Genomic DNA, 23,017 nt, shown 5'->3' on the forward strand with positions numbered 1-23,017 from the left:
ATACAGTATATAGACAAGCCACCCTCCCCCACATATAGCATACAGTATATAGACAAGTACCCCTGCTCCACATATAGCATACAGTATATAGCCAAGTCCCCCACATATAGTATACAGTATATAGCCAAATCCCCCTCCCCCACATATAGCATACAGTGTATAACCAAGTTCCCTTCTCCCACATATAGCATAAGGTATAAAGCCAAGTCCCCCTGCTCTACACATAGCATACAGTATATAGCCAAGGCCCCATGCCCCACTTATAGCACACAGTATATAACCAAATCCCCCTGCCCCACGTATAGCACACAGTATATAGCCAAGTCCCTCTCCCCCACATATAGCATACAGTATATAGCCAAATCCCCCTGCCCCACGTATAGCACACAGTATATAGCCAAGTCCCCCTGCCCCACATATAGCACACAGTATATAGCCAAGTCCCCCTCCCCCACATATAGCATACAGTATATAGCCAAATCCCCCTGCCCCACGTATAGCACACAGTATATAGCCAAGTCCCCCTGCCCCACGTATAGTGACGCGCCCCCTGGGCCATATTCTTTAGGGGGAATATCCGGAGCCGGATCAGATGGGAGTTGTAGTCTTCCGAGTGGCTGTGACCCGGTCCGTGCCCAGGGTGTCAAACTCAGTTGTATGTGGCAGTCCTACAGATGTTATTAAGTTCTTTATTGTCGACTACGCCACCCGTTGTATTGCGGTCACTATGGCCGCCGCTGCAGCAGGGTCCGCTGAGGCTGATGGTGTAGGTGCAGCTTTTGATGGTGTAACCCCCAACGGGTGGGGTATAGCCTCAGGGGGTCAGGTGCAGAGGATGGGGGTTGTGGTGGTGCAGCATAGGTGTTAAATGAAGACAGAATCGGGTTGTGCAGTTTAGGGTATTTACTCACTGCTGATGTTCCGGTCACTCCAGCTTCAAGTGACCACCCGAGCCGTGCTGCGTCCACCAGGTCCTGGATCCAGCCAACCCCCAAGCGAGTCCGGAGCGTGACCCTGAGCTCTCCTTCTGTCCTTTCTCTGGCCGTCCCCACTAGTGATCCACCCAGGTCCAGCTCCCTCGGGCCTTCTGTTGGGAGACCCTTGGCCTTGGGTTCCCTGACCCTCCACGTGGTATGCCTTCGGGGTGGATGTGGTGGGTGGCCGTGGCAGACGCTGCCCACGGCCTCCGGTCTCTGGCTAGGGTGTGTTTTTGCCCCCACCAGCTTGGGTTCCGGTACCCTAATGCCAACTCTTCACCCGCTGATGGACTTTGGGTTCTCAGAGTTCCTTTTCTGTTTCCCCCTCTGGGTCTTTCTGGCTTTCTCCTCTCTCTCTCTCTGGGTCTGCTCTGCTCCTCTTCCTCTGACTTCTCTGCAAAGGCTGACTGACTGACCCTGTTCTCTGATGGTGCCCACCTTATATACACCCTCTATGTGTGAGCTCAGGTGACCAGCACCCAATGAGCTCCTATCTTTACCCAGGCTGCTCCCCCTATCTGCCCCTACACTACTTGGGATGTTCCACCCCCCTCCCACTCCAGCCAGGAACAGACTCGGTCGTACCTGCACATTTCTAAGTGGGAGTACCGTCGGCCTGTTCCTCGGAAATGGGATGTATGTAGTGCATGCAGCCTACCGAGCTCAGTTCCACACTCCATCCTTACCCGGGAGTGGAATATCACACCTCTGGGTTGAGGTGCAATACCCCTGTAGCAGCCGAATCCTCAGGGTGCTACATTCCCCCCTGGTAAATCACAGCACGTCCTCGGGCTGTAAGAACAAAACACCAAAACATACAAATTTTTGCATAAACATATAAAACATATAAAACATCATATATATATATATTAATAAAACTTTTCATATAAAACTTTCTCGTCGCCTCTGGCTCCTCCTCCGGTCACTGTGCAACGTGTGACCGGGTAAAGTGCGACAGTCTCTCTAGAAAACTGGTTTTCCTATAAAACCGGTAGGGGGCGCTTTAGGACGCGCAACTATATACAGGGATTATGGCCGCTCTCAGTCCTCGGCCAGGTATTGGGGAGGAATGACCGTTCTCAGTCCTCGGTCAGTGGGATTTAGGGAATTACGGGTAACAGTTCACACATGCTGGTCCCAACGGGGACTACATTAGCAACAGTAACAGTTTCAGTTTCAGTTCACGGTGCCCCGACGGGCAACTATATACAGCTTCTGCTTCGCTGTACTTAACGACGGCGTCCTACTGCTCTTGCTTTATGGTTACCTTTGGCTTCAGACCCGTCCGGGTCCTCTTGTTCTTCCTCCTCACACCGCAGCTCTTCCTCCGTCAGGCGATGCACATGGAGGGCGTAGGGTCCTTTGGCACACTTGTGCCGGGTGAAGGTGACCTCGTCCCCGATGTAAAGGTCACGACCTCTGTGTCCCTCCGGTAGGTGGGACTCAACGTCTCTCCTTGTCACGAAGACGTCGCCTAGGGTGCGGTGGTCTCGGATGAAGCCCCACCCATGCTGCATGTTAAACTTTATCACAGTCCCGGTGGTGCGGGGACTATGCGCTGCACGGGGGTCTCTCCTGGCCCGGCTCTTCTGCTCCGCGCTCCTTACTTGAGCTTGCTGTTCCCGGACCCGCCTCTCTCTCCGCTCCCTCTCAAAGTCCTCGAGCTGTTGGCGGCAGCACTCAGCACGCTCCGCTGCAGCTGCCCGAGTCTCTTGAGTGAACCCCATGAGATCTTCTCCGGTGGGGTCCCACTCGAACTGCGCTTCTGCTAGCGGGGGCGAGATCCTCTTTACGGGCTTTGGAGCCGGGATCAGGGGTTCATCCAGGGGTCTCTCTCTCCGGAGTCGGGGATGGTGAAACTCCGGTGGCCATATAAATGGCTGCCCATCCGGGCACGTATGCTGGGCGTACAGGTCCTCTCCCAGATGCGGCACTCTTGGTCTTATGGGCGCGGTGGTTTTAGCGCCCGGGTTGCCCGGGCCTTGCGGCCAGGCCTTGGGTATCTGGAAGGTAAAGGGCACCGTAAGGACGGCGGCGCCCTGGGCTACTTGGCCCTGCGACCAGGCCGGGGGCTCCGCGGAGGTAGGGGGCGCTGTTGGTATTGCGGCGCCCGGGGGTACTAGGCTTTGCGACCAGGCTGGTGGTACTTCCTGCTTGGTCACGCTCGGGGTCGAGGCGTGTGACGTCACAGGGGTCGCGGCTTCCGTTTGAGGCCTAGTCTGCGGCGGTGACGTTGCAGCGACGGGCACGGCAGGATAGACTTCGGGCTCTGCGACGGGGAGCTGGGGCAGGTACGCGGTTTCCCGGTTTGGGGTATAGACGTCCCCTTTACCTGCCTCCCCTCGTTCGGCTCCCTTCTCGGCGCCGTCTCCGGCCTTCAGTCCTCCCGCGCCATCCTCAGAGGCGGTCTGTCTCCTCGTCTCAGGTGGCGTGCTCCGCTGACAGGTCTCGGTCTGCTGGGCCATCTCACGGCTCCACTCCGCCAACGTCTCTCGCTGCACCCGGGCCATCCTCCTTGCGAGGCCCTCCAGAGCGGTCTGTGCACACTCCCGGTCTCGGGGAAGCTGTGCTAGGACCTCTACTAGGCCTAGTGGGGTCGTTGTTTCCAGCAGGCTCCTGACCAACGGGTCGGTGCTGCTCTGCTCTCCTTCAGTTGTCTCCAGCAGGCTCCTGGCCAGCGGGCCGGTGCTGCTCTGCTTTCTCGCCATCTCCGGGTAAGCTCCTCCGATATTCTTCTCCAGGCTTCTTGCCTCCGGGTGCGCTCGCTCTAGACTGCTCCAAGCGACACCCATCTTCGTTCTCTCCTTTCGTCTCCTCCCACTTTGAGGGCGGTCCCGGGGCCACTTGGTGACTGTCAGCTCCAGGGGCTGTTCTTTCACGCTGACAGACACCTCTAGCATCACAGTCTCTGTTGGTGGGGGCGGTTTCCACTTTTGGCGCCATTTTCGGTCCTGGCCCACGATGGGAGGTGGCCTCTCGCCACCCTCTGGCACGCCCATAATGGCGTCCGCTCTTCCAAGGCGGGAAACCTTTGGAAATGGCGGGAATCGCTTCCCAGTGGCGGGAAACTCTGCAGATGGCGGGAAAAAGCTGTTAATGGCGGACAACCGGCGGGAATCGACTGGTGATGGGGTCCGATGGCGGGGACCCTCCGGAACCGGCAGGAGACTTCTTTTTGAGGTAAACTTGTTCTTTTCTTCAGGCACGCAGTACCCGGTTGTTGTGGGCACGTAATCCTGCCGACTACGCCAAAGTTGACGCGCCCCCTGGGCCATATTCTTTAGGGGGAATATCCGGAGCCGGATCAGATGGGAGTTGTAGTCTTCCGAGTGGCTGTGACCCGGTCCGTGCCCAGGGTGTCAAACTCAGTTGTATGTGGCAGTCCTACAGATGTTATTAAGTTCTTTATTGTCGACTACGCCACCCGTTGTATTGCGGTCACTATGGCCGCCGCTGCAGCAGGGTCCGCTGAGGCTGATGGTGTAGGTGCAGCTTTTGATGGTGTAACCCCCAACGGGTGGGGTATAGCCTCAGGGGGTCAGGTGCAGAGGATGGGGGTTGTGGTGGTGCAGCATAGGTGTTAAATGAAGACAGAATCGGGTTGTGCAGTTTAGGGTATTTACTCACTGCTGATGTTCCGGTCACTCCAGCTTCAAGTGACCACCCGAGCCGTGCTGCGTCCACCAGGTCCTGGATCCAGCCAACCCCCAAGCGAGTCCGGAGCGTGACCCTGAGCTCTCCTTCTGTCCTTTCTCTGGCCGTCCCCACTAGTGATCCACCCAGGTCCAGCTCCCTCGGGCCTTCTGTTGGGAGACCCTTGGCCTTGGGTTCCCTGACCCTCCACGTGGTATGCCTTCGGGGTGGATGTGGTGGGTGGCCGTGGCAGACGCTGCCCACGGCCTCCGGTCTCTGGCTAGGGTGTGTTTTTGCCCCCACCAGCTTGGGTTCCGGTACCCTAATGCCAACTCTTCACCCGCTGATGGACTTTGGGTTCTCAGAGTTCCTTTTCTGTTTCCCCCTCTGGGTCTTTCTGGCTTTCTCCTCTCTCTCTCTCTGGGTCTGCTCTGCTCCTCTTCCTCTGACTTCTCTGCAAAGACTGACTGACTGACCCTGTTCTCTGATGGTGCCCACCTTATATACACCCTCTATGTGTGAGCTCAGGTGACCAGCACCCAATGAGCTCCTATCTTTACCCAGGCTGCTCCCCCTATCTGCCCCTACACTACTTGGGATGTTCCACCCCCCCTCCCACTCCAGCCAGGAACAGACTCGGTCGTACCTGCACATTTCTAAGTGGGAGTACCGTCGGCCTGTTCCTCGGAAATGGGATGTATGTAGTGCATGCAGCCTACCGAGCTCAGTTCCACACTCCATCCTTACCCGGGAGTGGAATATCACACCTCTGGGTTGAGGTGCAATACCCCTGTAGCAGCCGAATCCTCAGGGTGCTACAATAGCACACAGTATATAGCCAAATCCCCCTGCCCCACGTATAGCACACAGTATATAGCCAAATCCCCCTGCCCCACGTATAGCACACAGTATATAGCCAAGTCCCCCTCCCCCACATATAGCAGACAGTATATAGCCAAATCCTCCTGCCCCACGTATAGCACACAGTATATAGCCAAGTTCCCCTCCCCCACATATAGCACACAGTATATAGCCAAATCCCCCTGCCCCACGTATAGCACACAGTATATAGCCAAGTCCCCCTGCCCCACATATAGCACACAGTATATAGCCAAATCCCCCTGCCCCATGTATAGCACACAGTATATAGCCAAGTCCCCCTGCCCCACATATAGCACAAAGTATATAGCCAAGCCCCCCTCCCCCACATATAGCATACAGTGTATAGACAAGTCCCCCTCCCCCACATAGAGTAGCCTTACAGTATATAGACAAGTCCCCCTTCACCAAAACTGATACATTCAGATATATTATTCTATTACACATCTCAAGTGCACATAAAATAATATTTAATAATATAAACTAAGCTGCTTCCACTCACACAGTCTTTTGTGGAGTCACTGTCCTCTTGAGGAGATCTGGCAGCTGCTGCACCTGGGTAATAAGTAGTGTTGAGCCACCCCCGTAGTGTTCGGGTTCGGTTCGGTTCGTCGAACACCGGGATGTTCGAGGAACTGTTCGTCGAACTGTTCGTCGAACACCTTAGAACACCGTCGAACACCGTTAAAACCAATGGCAGGCAAACAAAAACACATAGAAACACATAGAAAACACCTTCAAAGGTGTCCAAAAGCTGACAAACTGCTCAGAAGACGCTTTCTTTAAAAAAGCCGGCCGACAATTCAGCAGCGGCATACACCGGTACCCGACAATTTAGACAAGAAGGAATAGAGCCTCACACATAGATTAGATAGATAGAAACATGTCAGTCACATATATATGAAGTACAGTGACAGTGTTGCTTACTGTACTTGTCATTTAGTGTAAAGGATTTATTAAAAAATATAATAGTGTTTTCATGCACTGTCTCTTTAAAAAAGCCGGCCGGCAATTCAGCATCTGTACCCGACAATTTATAACAGACAGAATAGAGCTTCACACATAGATTAGATAGATAGAAACATGTCAGTCACATATATATGAAGTACAGTGACAATGTTGCTTACTGTACTTGTCATTTAGTGTAAAGGATTTATTAAAAAAAATAATAGTGTTTTCATGCACCGTCTCTTTAAAAAAGCCGGCCGGCAATTCAGCATCTGTACCCGACAATTTATAACAGACAGAATAGAGCTTCACACATAGATTAGATAGATAGAAACATGTCAGTCACATATATATGAAGTACAGTGATAGTGTTGGTTACTGTACTTGTCATTTAGTATTAAAATAAAGGATTTATTATTAAAAAAAAATGGCGTGGGGTTCCCCTTAATTTTAGTCTCTAGCGGAGGTTAAGCAGACAGCTGGGGCAGATGTTTGAAGCCTGGGAAGGGGGTAATACCCACGGAGCTTCCCAGGCAACTAATATGAGCCCCCAGCTGAATACATAGCCTTTACTAGCTATTAAAATGGGGGACCCCCCCAAAAAATGACGTGGGGTCCCCCCTAATTTAATAGCTAGCAAAGGCTAGGCAGACAGCTGGGGGCTGATATTAATAGCCCAGGAAGGGAGCCATGAATATTGGCCCCCTCCCAGGCTAGAAACACCAGCCATCAGCCGCCCCAGAAATGGCGCATTCATAGGATGCGCCAATTCTGGCACTTAGCCTCGCTCTTCCACGCTGCCCTGTAGCGGTGGCAGGGGGTAATAGGGCTGGGGTTGATGTCAGCTTATAATGCCAGCTGACATCAAGCCCAGGTTAGTAATGGAGAGGCGTCTATAAGACACCCCCATTACTAACCCCATAGTCAAAGTTAAAAGAAAACACAAACACCCAGAATAAAGTCCTTTAATTGAAATAAAGACACAATCCTTTATTGTTCTAAATTAAACTATACTTACCATCACGCCCATTCCAGCTGAAGCCAACAATCTCCTGCAATAAAAGAAAAATAATAAAGCAACATCATCCTTACCTTTCCATGGTTCCCACGACAGATTCAGCTCTGCTACATCGAGATGACAGGCTGGACCGCAGCAGAACGCTGCCATCCAGCCTGTCATCCCGCAGACACTGAGAAGCGCAGGCATGCTTGCGCTCTGCAGTGTCTGGCTGTGACGGCATAAAGATGAGACGAGTTCATGTCCAATGAACTCGGCGCACCTCATGCACGTCACTGACAGCGTGGGAAAATTCTCACGCTGAAGCGCTGAGTGCAGGAGAATTCTCCCACGCTGTCAGTGACGTGCATAAGGTGAGCTCATGTCCAATGAACTCAGCTCACCTCCTGCACGTCACTGACAGCGTGGGAGAATTCTCCTGCACTCAGCGCTTCAGCGTGAGAATTCTCCCACGCTGAAGCGCTGAGTGCAGGAGAATTTTCCCACGCTGTCAGTGACGTGCATAAGGTGAGCTCATGTCCAATGAACTCAGCTCACCTCCTGCACGTCACTGACAGCGTGGGAGAATTCTCCTGCACTCAGCGCTTCAGTGTGAGAATTCTCCCACGCTGAAGCGCTGAGTGCAGGAGAATTTTCCCACCCTGTCAGTGACGTGCATGAGGTGAGCCGAGTTCATTGGACATTAACTCGGCTCATCTGGATGCCCTCACAGAGAGACACTGTGGAGCGCAAGCAAGCCTGCGCTTCTCAGTGTCTGCGGGATGACAGGCTGGATGGCAGCGTTCTGCTGCGGTCCAGCCTGTCATCTCGATGTAGCAGAGCTGAAGCTGTCATGGGAACCATGGAAAGGTAAGGATGATGTTGCTTTATTATTTTTCTTTTATTTCAGGAGATCGTTGGCTTCAGCTGGAATGGGCGTGACGGTAAGTATGGTTTAATTTAGAACAATAAAGAATTGTGTGTTTATTTCAATTAAAGGACTTTTTTCTGGGTGTTGTGTTTTTTTTAAATACTTTACTAGAAATTCATGGTGGTCATGTCTAATATTGGCGTGACCCCATGAATTTTGGGCTTAGGGCCAGCTGATAATGCCAAGCTGGCCCTAACCCCTTTATTACCCAGTGAGCCACCGCATCAGGGCCCTGGATGAGTTGGGTACAGCGCCAGAAGATGGCGCTTCTATGAACGCGCCATTTTCCGGGGTGGCTGCGGACTGCAATTTGCAGCGGGGGTGGCCCAGAAATATTGGGCCTCCCTGCGCTGCGGATTCCAGCCCCCAGCTGCATAGTTGTACCTGGCTGGACACAAAAACAGGGCGAAGCCCCACGTCAATTTTCTTTAAATTATTTCATGAAAAAATTAAGAAAAAAAGGGCTTCCCTATATTGTTGCGTCCGGCCAGGTACAAATAGGCAGCTGGTGGTTGGGGGCAGCCCGTTCCTGCCTGCTGCACCTGACTGGACACAAATATAGTGCGAAGCCCCACGTCAATTTTTTTTTAATTATTTCATGAATTTCCTGAAATAATTTAAAAAAATTGAAGTGGGGCTTCGCACTATATTTGTGTCCAGCCAGGTACAGCAGGCAGGAATGGGCTGCCCCCAACCACCAGCTGCCTATTTGTACCTGGCAGGACACAACAATATAGGGAAGGCCTTTTTTTCTTAATTATTTCATGAATTTCATGAAATAATTAAAAAAAATTGAAGTGGGGCTTCGCACTATATTTGTGTCCAGCCAGGTACAGCAGGCAGGAACGGGCTGCCCCCAACCACCAGCTGACTATTTGTACCTGGCCGGACACAACAATATAGGGAAGGCCTTTTTTTCTTAATTATTTCATGAATTTCATGAAATAATTAAAAAAAAAATACGTGGGGCTTCGCCCTATTTTTGTGTCCAGCCAGGTACAACTAGGCAGCTGGGGGCTGGAATCTGCAGCGCAGGGAGGCCCAAGCTTTCTGGGCCCCCCCCGCTGCAAATTGCAGTCCGCAGCCACCCCGGAAAATGGCGCGTTCATAGAAGCGCCATCTTCTGGCGCTGTACCCAACTCATCTAGGGCCCTGGTGCGGTGGCTCACTGGGTAATAAAGGGGTTAGGGCCAGCTTGGTATTATCAGCTGGCCCCAAGCCCAAAATTCATGGGGTCACGCCAGTATTAGACATGACCGCCATGAATTTCTAGTAAAGTATTTAAAAAAAACACAACACCCAGAATAAAGTCCTTTAATTGAAATAAACACACAATTCTTTATTGTTCTAAATTAAACTATACTTACCATCACGCCCATTCCAGCTGAAGCCAACGATCTCCTGCAATAAAAGAAAAATAATAAACCAACCTCATCCTTACCTTTCCATGGTTCCCACGACAGCTTCAGCTCTGCTACATCGAGATGACAGGCTGGACCGCAGCAGAACGCTGCCATCCAGCCTGTCATGCCGCAGACACTGAGAAGAGCAGGCATGCTTGCGCTCCTCAGTGTCTCGCTGTGACGGCATCCAGATGAGCCGAGGTCATGTCCAATGAACTCGGCTCACCTCATGCACGTCACTGACAGCGTGGGAAAATTCTCACGCTGAAGTGCTGAGTGCAGGAGAATTCTCCCACGCTGTCAGTGACGTGCATGAGGTGAGCTCATGTCCAATGAACTCAGCTCACCTCATGCACCTCACTGACAGCGTGGGAAAATTCTCCTGCACTCAGCGCTTCAGCGTGAGAATTCTCCCACGCTGTAAGTGACGTGCATGAGGTGAGCCGAGTTCATTGGACATGACCTCGGCTCATCTTTATGCCGTCACAGAGAGACAATGTGGAGCGCAAGCAAGCCTGCTCTTCTCAGTGTCTGCGGGATGACAGGCTGGATGGCGGCGTTCTGCTGCGGTCCAGCCTGTCATCTCGATGTAGCAGAGCTGAAGCTGTCGTGGGAACCATGGAAAGGTAAGGATGAGGTTGCTTTATTATTTTATTTTTATTACAGGAGATCGTTGGCTTCAGCTGGAATTGGCGTGACGGTAAGTATGGTTTAATTTAGAACAATAAAGAATTGTGTCTTTATTTCAATTAAAGGACTTTATTCTGGGTGTTTGTGTTTTTTTTAACTTTGACTATGGGGTTAGTAATGGGGGTGTCTTATAGACGCCTCTCCATTACTAACCTGGGCTTGATGTCAGCTGGCATTATAAGCTGACATCAACCCCAGCCCTATTACCCCCTGCCACCGCACCAGGGCAGCGTGGAAGAGCGAGGCTAAGTGCCAGAATTGGCGCATCCTATGAATGCGCCATTTCTGGGGCGGCTGACGGCTGGTGTTTCTAGCCTGGGAGGGGGCCAATATTCATGGCTCCCTTCCTGGGCTATTAATATCAGCCCCCAGCTGTCTGCCTAGCCTTTGCTAGCTATTAAATTAGGGGGGACCCCACGTCATTTTTTTGGGGGGGTCCCCCATTTTAATAGCTAGTAAAGGCTATGTATTCAGCTGGGGGCTGATATTAGTAGCCTGGGAAGCTCCGTGGGTATTACCCCCTTCCCAGGCTTCAAACATCTGCCCCAGCTGTCTGCTTAACCTCCGCTAGAGCCTAAAATTAAGGGGAACCCCACGCCAATTTTTTTAATAATAAATCCTTTATTTTAATACTAAATGACAAGTACAGTAACCAACACTATCACTGTACTTCATATATATGTGACTGACATGTTTCTATCTATCTAATCTATGTGTGAAGCTCTATTCTGTCTGTTATAAATTGTCGGGTACAGATGCTGAATTGCCGGCCGGCTTTCTTAAAGAGACGGTGCATGAAAACACTATTATTTTTTTTAATAAATCCTTTACACTAAATGACAAGTACAGTAAGCAACACTGTCACTGTACTTCATATATATGTGACTGACATGTTTCTATCTATCTAATCTATGTGTGATTCTCTATTCCTTCTATTCTAAATTGTTGGGTACAGATGCTGAATTGCCGGCCGGCTTTTTTAAAGAGACGGTGCATGAAAACACTATTATTTTTTTTGATAAATCCTTTACACTAAATGACAAGTACAGTAATCAACACTGTCACTGTACTTCATATATATGTGACTGACATGTTTCTATCTATCTAATCTATGTGTGATTCTCTATTCCTTCTATTCTAAATTGTCGGGTACCGCTGCTGAATTGCCGGCCGGCTTTTTTAAAGAGACGGTGCATGAAAACACTATTATTTTTTTTGATAAATCCTTTACGCTAAATGACAAGTACAGTAAGCAGCACTTTCACTGTACTTCGTATATATGTGGCTGACATGTTTATATCTATCTAATCTATGTGTGAAGCTCTATTCTTTCGGTTCTAAATTGTCGGGTACCGGTGTATGCAGCTGCTGAATTGCCGGCTTTTCATGTTTCACTGTTGGCACTGTTCCCATCGATTTGGGCAATCACTGTAATGCCACAACCACCATGGCTGTGGCATTACAGTGAGTGGCAGACAATCCCTGCATGATTGGTGCTCTAAATAGCACCAGACATGCAGGACACGCTTTTGGTGCACGAACAGTTATCGAACATAACCTCGAACAGCCGAATTTTTTGCAAATCGTTCGGGTTCGTGGAACAACTCGAACACCGCCCAAAACAGCTCGAATTTGAGATTGGCGAACAGTTCTAGTCGAACACCGCTCATCTCTAGTAATGACTCAGCACCAATCGGATTCGCAGCACAGCCTCATCCAGCTCCTACTCTCAGGTGCCAGAGAGGAGTGAGGGGCCGGCTGCTGTGGTGACCTCCCCCTCCCCATGCCACAGGATCTCATTGTGCTGGGAGGGGTGCTTAAAGCTGGTCAGACTGACACCTCTGCAGGGGAGGTGTCATTTACCACACTAATAAACTATGCACTGACTGCTGGGCTAATCTGCATCAATAGCTGCACACTACCTCCTTCCCCTGCTGTTCTTGTGCTTGGTGTTGGAGTCAGGCTGACACCTGTGTAGGAGAGGTGTTACTGTCAGTGGCACCTCTCCTGCACTGATGTCAGTCAGACTCTGACACCTAGCATGAGCACAGCAGGGGAATGAGGGAGGGTGCTGCTATGGATGGGGATTAGCCCAGCAGAGCATAGCTGAGCTAGGTTTGGAGGGTGAGGAGCCTTCCTACTCTTGCAGTGCGGGGCCCACCGGGGGATTCCCTGATTCCCCGGCAGACCGGTCTGAGCCTGTGGGCTATGCATTGTACGTGTGTGAGGTTGCCAAGCCTCAGAGCTGCCACCACCTTCCGGCCATTGTCACACACGTCCATGCCTGGCTGTAGGTTCAGCAGTGAGAGCCACAGATCTGCTCTCTGTTACAACGATCAACAACTCTGCAGCGGTGTGCGGTTTGTCACCTAAGCATGTTATCTTAAGCACAGCCTGTTGTCGCTTGGCCGAGGCAGTGCTGTAGTGATTCCTGCTTGCGACTGATGTGGTCATTTCGGAGATGGAGGCTGAAGAGGAGGAGGAAGTGAAGGATCTGTAGAATGTGGGGGCAACCCTGATTGACCCAGTGCCCACAATCCTCTGGGTGTGTTCCGTCCCAAGGTCCGACTGGGTCCCAGCTTCCACTATATTAACCCAGTGTGCCGTCAGTGAGATGTACTGTCCCTGGCCAGGTGGTTAGGTGGTCCTCCCCAGTAACTGCATTGTTGGGGGTATGATTAATGGGACCAGTGCTTGTATAAGGTGGGGAAGGCACCGACCGAGTACTGAGGGATGGCCGCCGCCAGGAGGTTGCGGAAAGCTTCCGCCTCCACTAGCCTAAAAGGCAAAATGTCTAGTGCAAGCAGTCGAGAAATGTGGCATTTTAGTATTGTGGCCTGTGGGTGGGTGGCTGCGTATTTGCGCTTGCGTTCCAAGGACTGGGGTAGGGAGAACTGAACGCTGCACTGGAACAAGGACATGGATGTGGTTGCTGACTGTGATGGTTGTAAGTGGGAAATGATAGGTGCAGGGTGGGAGGCATCTTCGCATGCATCATGGACGGAGGCTTGGTGTGCGCGTACAACAGGGGAAGAGGCAGTGGTGTCACCCGCAGACACTATCTCTGGACCCTGACGTTTGGCCCAACTGCTTTGCTGTCATGTGCCTGAGCATGCTGGTGGTTGTCAGGCTGGTAGTTTTGCTGCCCCTGCTGATGCTGGCATGGCAGATGTTGAAAATGGCCTTTTTTGGGTTAACTGGACAGTCTTTAAAAAAGAGCCAGACAAGGGAAGACCTAGCAGTTGGACTGGCAATGTCCCTAGTATTGGTGTTTTGGGGACTAGTTGCCCGCCTTGTGTCTGTGGCCACCCCACTGCTTCTTCCTGCCTGTTGCTATGCCCCCCTCCACTTCTGTGCTGCTGTCCTCGCTATGCATGTCACCGTACCAGGTTGGGTCAGTGATTTCATCACCCACCACCTAGTTTTACACTTCCACACCCTGGTCCTCCTCCTGACTTTTTTTCAATTGTCTCTCATCATCATCCACCTCTTGCGACAGTAATTGCACTTTGCCACCGTCACCTTCGTGTGACCATGGCTGTTCAAATATTTGGCCATCGCTGCATGCGATCTCCTGTTGAAGCGGACTGAGCGAAAGGCCAGAATCTACAGGTGCATCTCACTAAATTAGAATATCATCAAAAAGATAATTTATTTCAGTTCTTCAATACAAAAAGTGAAACTCATATATTATATAGAGTCATTACAAACAGAGTGATCTATTTCAAGTGTTTATTTATGTTAATGTTGATGATTATGGCTTACAGCCAATGAAAACACAAAGTCATTATCTCAGTAAATTAAAATAATTAACTAAAAACACCTGCAAAGGCTTCCTACGCGTATAAAAAGGTTCCTTAGTCTGTTTCAGTAGGCTATTTCAGTAGGCTCCACAATCATGCGGAAAACTGCTGACTTGACAGATGTCCAGATGGCAATCATTGACACACTCCACAAGGTCCCAGAGTTCCCATTTTCATTTGGAAATCAAGGTCCCAGAGTCTGGAGGAAGAGTGGAGAGACACACAATCCAAGCTGCTTGAGGTCTAGTGTGAAGTTTCCACAATCAGTGATGGTTTGGGGAGCCATGTCACCTGCTGATGTAGGTCCAGTGTGTTTTATCAACACTAAAGTCAGCGCAGCCGTCTACCAGGAAATTTTAGAGCACTTCATGCTTCCCTCTGCCCACAAGCTTTTTGGAGATGGAAATTTCATTCTCCAGCAGGACTTGAAACCTGTCCACACTGCTAAAAGTACCAATATCTGGTTTAAAAACAACAGTATCACTTTGCTTGATTGGCCAGCAAACTCGCCTGACCTTAACCCCATAGAGAATCTATATGGTATTGTCAAGAGGAAGATGAGAGACACCAGACCTAACAATGCAGACGAGCTGAAGGCGGCTATCAAAGCAACCTGGGCTTCCATAACACCACAGCAGTGCCACAGGCTGATCACCTCCATGCCACGCAGCATTGATGCAGTAATTGATGCAAAAGGAGCCCCGACCATGTATTGAGTGCATTTACTGAACATACATTTTGGATTTTAAAAACATTTTTCAAGCTGTTGCTATAAAGTATCCTAATTTACTGAGATAATGACTTTTGTGTTTTCATTGGCTGTAAGCCATAATCATCAACATTAACAGAAATAAACACTTGAAATAGATCACTCTGTTTATAATGACTCTATATAATATATGAGTTTCACTTTTTGTATTGAAGAACTGAAATAAATTAACTTTTTGATGATATTCTAATTTAGTGAGATGCACATGTATAAATGGAAAGATGAACAAAACAGCTCTTTGGAGTGTCCAACAGTGGGATCGGTTGTCTCCGGGCACTCAGCATGGTGGGAGGAAGGAGGATCAGGGTGAGGAATATGCCAACTCCAAGTAAAAAAAAATCTCCTGGATCCGCAAATTCCTCAAACAAGAAACTGCAAAACAGTGGCGTAATACTCTGACAGCATTGTTCACAGCAGTGACCTGGGAGTCAGAGATGCTTCCAGGGGTCTTCCCCATGCTGTTCCCATATCATATAAGCACTGTTTCCATCGATTTGTCCAATTTGTAGGCCCCCTCCAGACATCCGTGGGGTGGGAAGGCGCCGGAAAAATGCTCGAGTTTCCCATTGATTTTCATTGGGCTCGTTGGTCGGGTCGAGCACCAGAGCATTACGATTTGCTCGACCCGAGCAACTAGCACCCGAGAATTTTAGTGCTCACTCATCACTAGTTCTGTCCTTATATAAAAGGTATTAGATTGTAAAAAGAAAATGGATATTTGGCGTGCCAACACTATTCAAGTACACTTTTATATTTGCAACTTGAGAATTAGTATACATTTCAAGAGGAATTGTTATAACTTGTGCCAGTTGGACTTTTTATCTGATATTAAACTGGCTCTCACTACTGATAATTATCTAACTCTCTTCCCTTTCCCTCTGTTGTATGAAAAGTTTATGCTGCAAACTATTTATACTGCAATTTGCACCAGACATGAATTGCTGTTACTTATAGAATCATATGACATAAAGGAGATCTCTAATTGGAAGGTGTCATACACCATTTACCATAAGGAAAATGTTTATAAACTGTAACGGGTCTGGGAGGCGGAACCTCTGGGCGACTATACAAGGGGGCGGTCCTTGTAGGGAAGCGGGTGGCTCCCAGGGAAGACGGGCAGGTAGTTACGGCAAGTGACAGGGACAGTCTCTGGGTAGAAGGGCAGGTAGTCACGGCAAGTGACAGGGACAGTCTCTGGGTAGACTAGCAGATGGGTAGCAGGGGGACGCTCCCAGGTGAGCGGGCAAGAGTCTCTGGACGGGCAGGTGGTCACAGCAAGTGACGGCAGAGCCTCCAGGTAGGCTAGCAGGCAGGTAGCAGGTGAGCGCTCCCAGGTGAGCGGGCAAGAGTCTCTGGACAGGCAGGTGGTCACGGCAAGTGACGGCAGAGCCTCCAGGTAGGCTAGCAGGCAGGTAGCAGGTGAGCGCTCCCAGGTGAGCGGGCAAGAGTCTCTGGACTGGCAGGTGGTCACGGCAAGTGACGGCAGAGCCTCCAGGTAGGCTAGCAGGCAGGTAGCAGGTGAGCGCTCCCAGGTGAGCGGGCAAGAGTCTCTGGACTGGCAGGTGGTTACGGCAAGTGATGGCAGAGCCTCCAGGTAGGCTAGCAGGCAGGTAGCAGGTGAGTGCTCCCAGGTGAGCGGGCAGGCTGGTCCATAGACAGACTGACAGGTGTCGGAAGGCAGACCGTCGGACCGCAGGCTTGCAAGCAGGTAAGCGGATATCAGGCAGGTATCAAGCAGGAATCTGGCAGGTGACTGGCAGGTAACTGGTAATGGGACCTGAGGGCTGAAGCAGAGTGAAGGCTTTGCAACAACATTGCTCGGGCACCTCCATTTTGGAGGAGGTGCCTTATATATGGTGAGGTCCTCCGGCCATTGGCCGGGGACTCCTTAGGACTGCGCGCGCGGCCCCTTTAAGAGAGGGGGAGCGTGCGCGCGCCCTAAGCACAGTGGCCGGGAAGCAGCGCGCGCTGCCAGCAGAGCGGGAGGAGGACGCCGGGCACGGAGCGGAGAGGTGAGGGGAACAGCGTCCCTGCCAAGCAGGAGGCAGGGACGCTGACGCTACATAAACTGCCTGATTACACCAAATTTTGAACAGACAACCAGTTTGTTCATCTCAGGAAGCCTATTTTAATTAAGAGTGAGGAGGTGGGGGTGACCTATCTTGTTCTCTGTGCATGAAATCTGGCAACAGGAGTTGTGGAGTGTGGCATTTCAAGGTCATTATAGCGATATGAGACAAAAAAGTTCTGTCTAAATGAGTAACATAATCAAACCTTCACTAATATAGCCCTGTATAGGTATATGCAAAAACAGTGCCCAAATTAATTTGTTTCTAATGTTTACATTTTATACTGTTGCAAGTCTAAGATATATAACGTAGAGGTGTACTTGTTTTCTACTGATTGGAATTCAGTCATATTGGTACAAATGACTAGAATTTACTGAAATTGACCTAAAACTACTAAACATATCATGCAACTAAAAATTAAAACTATAAAATTTACCAGCCCATTTTCATTGTTGGTAACTGCAAGGTCTTCTCCATTCCCATCAAATGCTTTAATTTCAATGCCTAGATTGGATTCAGGATTCTTCAGCCAGTTTTGAAGCACAGTTTTCACATCTATACTTTGCCAGGATCCGGGACCTGGATTCATCTCAAGTTTTAATGCTCGAATTCCAATATGTCTTGAACCATCTTTCAAAGGCTTAATGAGTCTTAAGATTTGCACCACAACTGTTGTAGACCTTTGGACAGGCTTTAGATGAATCCATAATTGAGCTTTTGAAATTTTATTTAGCTGAATTTTGGAGCTCACTTTAAAATAACAGCATTTCGGTTTTTCAGCCACATCAGCTACAAATTCAGCTGTAAAGTGAAAAAGTTTATAAATCACATTAAAGTTCTTTTACAATTCTAAAATTTACCATTCAATGTTTGTCTCTAAATTATTTTATTATATTTAGCTATACCATAACATTATAATTAAAGCCATTGTTAGTGAAACAGTGGAAAACAAGAAATAATACATTAATCTATTAAATATTTTACATTGTTTACTTCATACAGTGGGGAAAATAAGTATTTGATATACTGCCGATTTTGCAAATTTTCCCACATACAAAGAATGGAGAGGTCTGTAATTTTTATCGTACACTTCAACTGTGAAAGACAGAATCTAAAAAAAAATCCAGAAAATCACATTGTATGATTTTTACATAACTAATTTGCATTTTATTACAAATGGAAGACCCAGCCACAACCCATCTTCAGGTTTTTGGCCAAAATCTCGCAATACATGACCCCATCCATCCTCCCTTCAATATGGTGCAGTTTTCCTGTCCACTTTTTAGAAAAGCAACCCCAAAGTATGATGTTCCCCCCACCATGCTTCACGGTTGGGACGGTGTTCTTGGGATTGTACACACCCTTCTTCCTCCAAACACGGCAAGTGGAGTTGATACAAAAAAGTTTATTTTTGGGGTCATCTGACCACAGGACCTTCTCCCATACATCCTCTAGATCATCCAGATGGCCATTGGCAAACTTCAAAAGGGCCTGAACATGTGCACTATATGCTCTATTGACATTATTGATTGTATATTTATTTATGCACTGTCCTGTAGGATTGGTTATCCACATGTGACACATATTTACTTTCTGGCTGTATGCTTCCCTTCTTACATTCCATGTTTTACTTGGCCAAGTGAACTCCTCTTTCAGTGAGCTTCTTGAGCACTATATGCACTTTTAACAACAGTGATTGTATACCCTTTTTATGCGTTTGTGGCATGCAAAATTAATATATACTTCTGGTTAATGTGAATACTTACTTACTAGCCGATTACTGATACCCTCGGTCAGTTGTTTTCTGTTATTACATCTCCCCTCATTTTTTATCCTCTATTTTTACATTGTATGTGATTTCTGTATTTAATAAAATTTATTGAACTTATACTTGGCTTCATGCTCCTAGATTCTCTATGTAGCTATTATTTTGTCCTGGACATGTGTTGGCATAAGCAGGGGGACCTTGCGTGCCTTGCAGGATTTTAATCCATGACGGCGTAGTGTGTTACTAGCAGTAATATTTGAGACTGTGGCCCCAGCTCATTTCAGGTCATTGACCAGGTCCTCCCGTGTAATTCTGGACTGATTCCTGCCCTTTCTCAGAATCATCCTTACCCCACAAAATGAAATCTTACATGGAGCCCCAGATCGAGGAAGATTAATAGTCATCTTGTGTTTCTGCCATTTTCTAATAATTGTGCCAACAGTTGTTGCCTTCTCAACAAGCTGCTTGCCTACTGTCCTTTACCTCATCCCAGCCTTGTGCTGGTCTACAATTTTGTCCCTGATGTCTTTAGACAGCTCTTTGTTTTTTGCCATGGTGGAGATATTGGAGTGTGATTGATTAAGTGAGTGTACAGGTGTCTTTTATACAGGTAATGAGTTCAAACAGGTGCAATTAATACAGGTAATAAGTGCAGAGTAGGAGGGATTTTTAAAGAAAAACTAACAGGTCTGTGAGAGACAGAATTCTTGCTGGTTTGTAGGTGATCAAATACTTATTTTATGCAATAAAATGCAATTGAATTATTTAAAAACCATACAATGTGATTTTCTGGTTTTTATTTTTACATTCTGTCTCTCACAGTTGAAGTGTACCTACGATGAAAATTACAGACCTCTCCGTTCTTTGTAGGTAGGAAAACTTGAAAAATCAGAAGTGTATCAAATACGTATTTTCCCCTCTGTATAACTTTACATTTATTAGTCTTTTTTTACTTTTAAGCATTCAGCTAATGTAACTAAATGTAGTGGTTGACATATATTGTTCAGTTACATATTTATAAGATTTAACTTTCCTTATTTTCATAATCCATTTTCAATGCTGGCTGTTAAAAAGTGAATTTAGAAACCTAATGAAAATGATTAAAGTACACATTATTAGATGGACACATTTAAAATGGTGTTGGAATAAATTGATTCATTCCTTATGCATGGTATTGTTGCTTAATAATTATAACTGATTGTAAGATCAAAATGTTATACATAATTACTAATATTATTAGCAACAATGGACTGGAAATGTAAGATTGCTTAAAGGGGTTGTCTGGCACTTTTTTTTAAGTTGCCCAATGTATTCAGCATGTGGGCATAAGTATCTCTGTAAATACCTTGTGTTGCAGATAATGCCTGTGAGCGGCGCTATCACTGGCCGCTCACAGGCATCACGTGACCCCCAGCTGCAGCCGGCGCTGACATCCGCTGACGTCATGACTAGTTCAGGCTGCAGTCGAGGGTCCCTCTTCCGCGTTCCACTGGTGGCTGCTGGGTTGTGGGTTGGGTTACTCCTCTGTGTCACACCCGGCATCCACCGTGCGCTCTCCCTCTCCCCATTCATTGGGAAAGCGCGCGGTGGATGCCGGGTGTGAGGCGGGGAATAACCCCGCCCACAACCCAGCAGCCACCGCAGGGACCCCAGCGCTGAGTCACGCCTCACTTGTCGTGGCGTCAGCGCGGGGTTACGTGATGCCTGTGAGCGGCCACCAATAGCGCCGCTCACAGGCATTATCAGCAACACAAGGTATTTACAAATATACTTATGCCCACATGCTGAATACATTGGGCAATTTAAAAAAAGTACCGGACAACTTCTTTAATAATATCTTACAGACTAATGAAAATAGTCTAATCAATTGCTTTACAACAAAACATAGTTTTTCTCAAGCATATATATTTTTATTTAGTTAGATTTTCAACTTGAATTATAATAAAAAATGATACAAACTGTAAAATCAAAATATTGAACTCACTTTGGTTGTTATGTGCCTTTAAAAACACATATATAATGTCATGCAGTAATACATACCATCAAATGTTAGGAATTTGCATAAGTATGATTCTTAGATATAATATGTAAAAAGGACCACTAGAAATGAGAAAATCGCTTTTTTGCGAGTCATTTCTGATTAAATTTTAATAAATTTGCTGGAATTAAAATTTGATTAGCATGAATTCACAAAAATATACACCACCACATTACACAAAGAGGATGATGGCATTGGTGAGAGAATGCTAACCCCAGGAACTCCCGTAAGTGTTTCCCCATAATGCCTTGCAGTTATCACATGGAAATGAATAACACTTCTAATCAGGAGGGAATATAGTACCTGTATAAAAGTCAAGGCAGAGAAAGCATCAGCCGTTTTAGCGGGGATCTGGAAACGTAAGGTGACATCAGAGCTCACAGCCAGGCAACAGTTGGTGAGAGGAATTCATAAAGAATTGGACAAAACTGCAGTGTGTGTTATAAAATTGCAGCTGTAAAGAAGATGCTACCTGCTTAAGTTGATGGTAGTGCAGTTGATCCATACCACTTAGTAGATTTCAATCCCTTTTGAGAAATCATGGCATGTACTCAGCCTCGATGAAAGGTACCCAGCCATTTCTTGCAGAATGCTGTGCCAATTTTGTGCTCTCGCATGCAGGAGAGTGTGGGCTGCTCTCTAGACTTGGCATTGAGCTCAAAATAACACTGCACCATCGGCACGGGGAGCAGCAGTTAAGGACAAGGACAGTATATGTCTTTCATGGCACAGTGCAGGTTATAGAAAGTTGAATAAAATGATACCCTGATATCTGCGATCTGATGTCTTATTGCTGAGAAATCCATGTTTTTCTTGAAGCTGTTAAGATCTATGGGTCGGACACAGATTTCCCTGAGAATCTGCCTCCAGAACTTTTATTACTGTAACTGAAAGGGGGGTTACCAGTGTAAGACATGTAGATCAAGAGAGCAGACTGACAGTCATTACATGTCTTAGACTTGTAATTGTTGGAATAATGCTTATTATTGTACAGTATATATTGCATCAATAACCATTTACTACTGTTTAATAGTGCATGAGTTTCTGTCTCTGTATTATTTAACTTTCTATGACCTGCATGCCCATTATGAAGGACTAGGAGGTTAGATCCTACTGACAGACTCCCTTTCAATTTAATTGTGTAAAACTTCTTAAAGAGATTTACCCACCTGAGGAGGTGGCTGTAATAGTCATGAAATGGTCTGGGCATTTCGACCATTCCTATGTGGCAAGAACACCCTTTAAAATTTGTAAAAAGAGAATTGTCTGCCTGTGCACCACCTGATTTGCAATACTGCAACATGCTAAAATTCAATATTACATATACTCAAACATTTGTAGTGTAAAGTCATAACTGATTATATCACGCTAACTGGAGCTTGGGTTATTGTAAGTTACGATTGGCAGCTCATGAAGGAGGTATGTCATCTACTGAGGCCCTTTACAGAGGTTAATCAATTTCTCAGTAGGGACAATTGTGGCATCAATCGTCCTTATATTAGAAAAATCATGCACCAGGATGCAATAGGAGATAGAGGATGAACAGCAACTTGTATATGTTCATCACTGCCTTAGATTTTTGGGTTTTTGGGTACACTCAAGGATAATGTTACATGCAGCAGAATGTGAAAGAGGAGGAGGAGCAGGATGTGAAGGAGGAGGAAGAGCAGTAAGTGATTATGGAGGCTGACATTGAGTTATCTTAGGCACAGGGAAGGAATGAGGCTAACAGGCAGTGTGAAGTTAATAATGATGACAAAGAGGAGACTGGCTATGGTTTGCAATAATTGCAGTGGGGTGTGCAAATTAAACCAGTCAGGCCCTCAGTCAAGCTAGCTAGTGTAGCCAGCACAGCAAGCAAAGCTATTCTTTTAGACCCATGCATACACTTTTTTTCTGGTTTATGAAAGGAAGTTTAATTGGCACATTACCGGGGTAAGCTGTGTTCACTGCTTGGCAAAGCATTCGCCGAGAGATGCCTGCCAACCACACAGCCAAGAGACCCCTCTCAGCTCTACCGAAGAGGCAATGCTTCTTCACCTGGGCTAGTGCTAAGGCCAGTAGTATAGTTGACTTGGATGGACTCACCTGGAGAGACTGACACTCTGACTG

At 47.6% G+C, this 23,017-nt stretch overlaps 1 protein-coding gene across 1 annotated transcript in view; it reads right to left on the reverse strand.

Annotated features, from left to right (window-relative positions):
- The window catches only part of LOC141162106 (growth/differentiation factor 8-like), a 175,127-nt gene that overhangs the window by 79,810 nt on the left and 72,300 nt on the right, over positions 1-23,017 (reverse strand). Inside the window, exon 2 of the mRNA XM_073647852.1 lies at positions 17,536-17,900. Within this exon, the coding sequence (XP_073503953.1) occupies positions 17,536-17,900 (365 nt within the window). The remainder of the gene's footprint in view (positions 1-17,535; positions 17,901-23,017) is intronic.

The sequence above is a fragment of the Phyllobates terribilis genome, unplaced genomic scaffold, assembly GCF_046119375.1.
Source record: "Phyllobates terribilis strain yellow unplaced genomic scaffold, ASM4611937v1 Scaffold_9__5_contigs__length_417890890, whole genome shotgun sequence".
Classification (NCBI taxonomy): Eukaryota; Metazoa; Chordata; class Amphibia; order Anura; family Dendrobatidae; genus Phyllobates; species Phyllobates terribilis.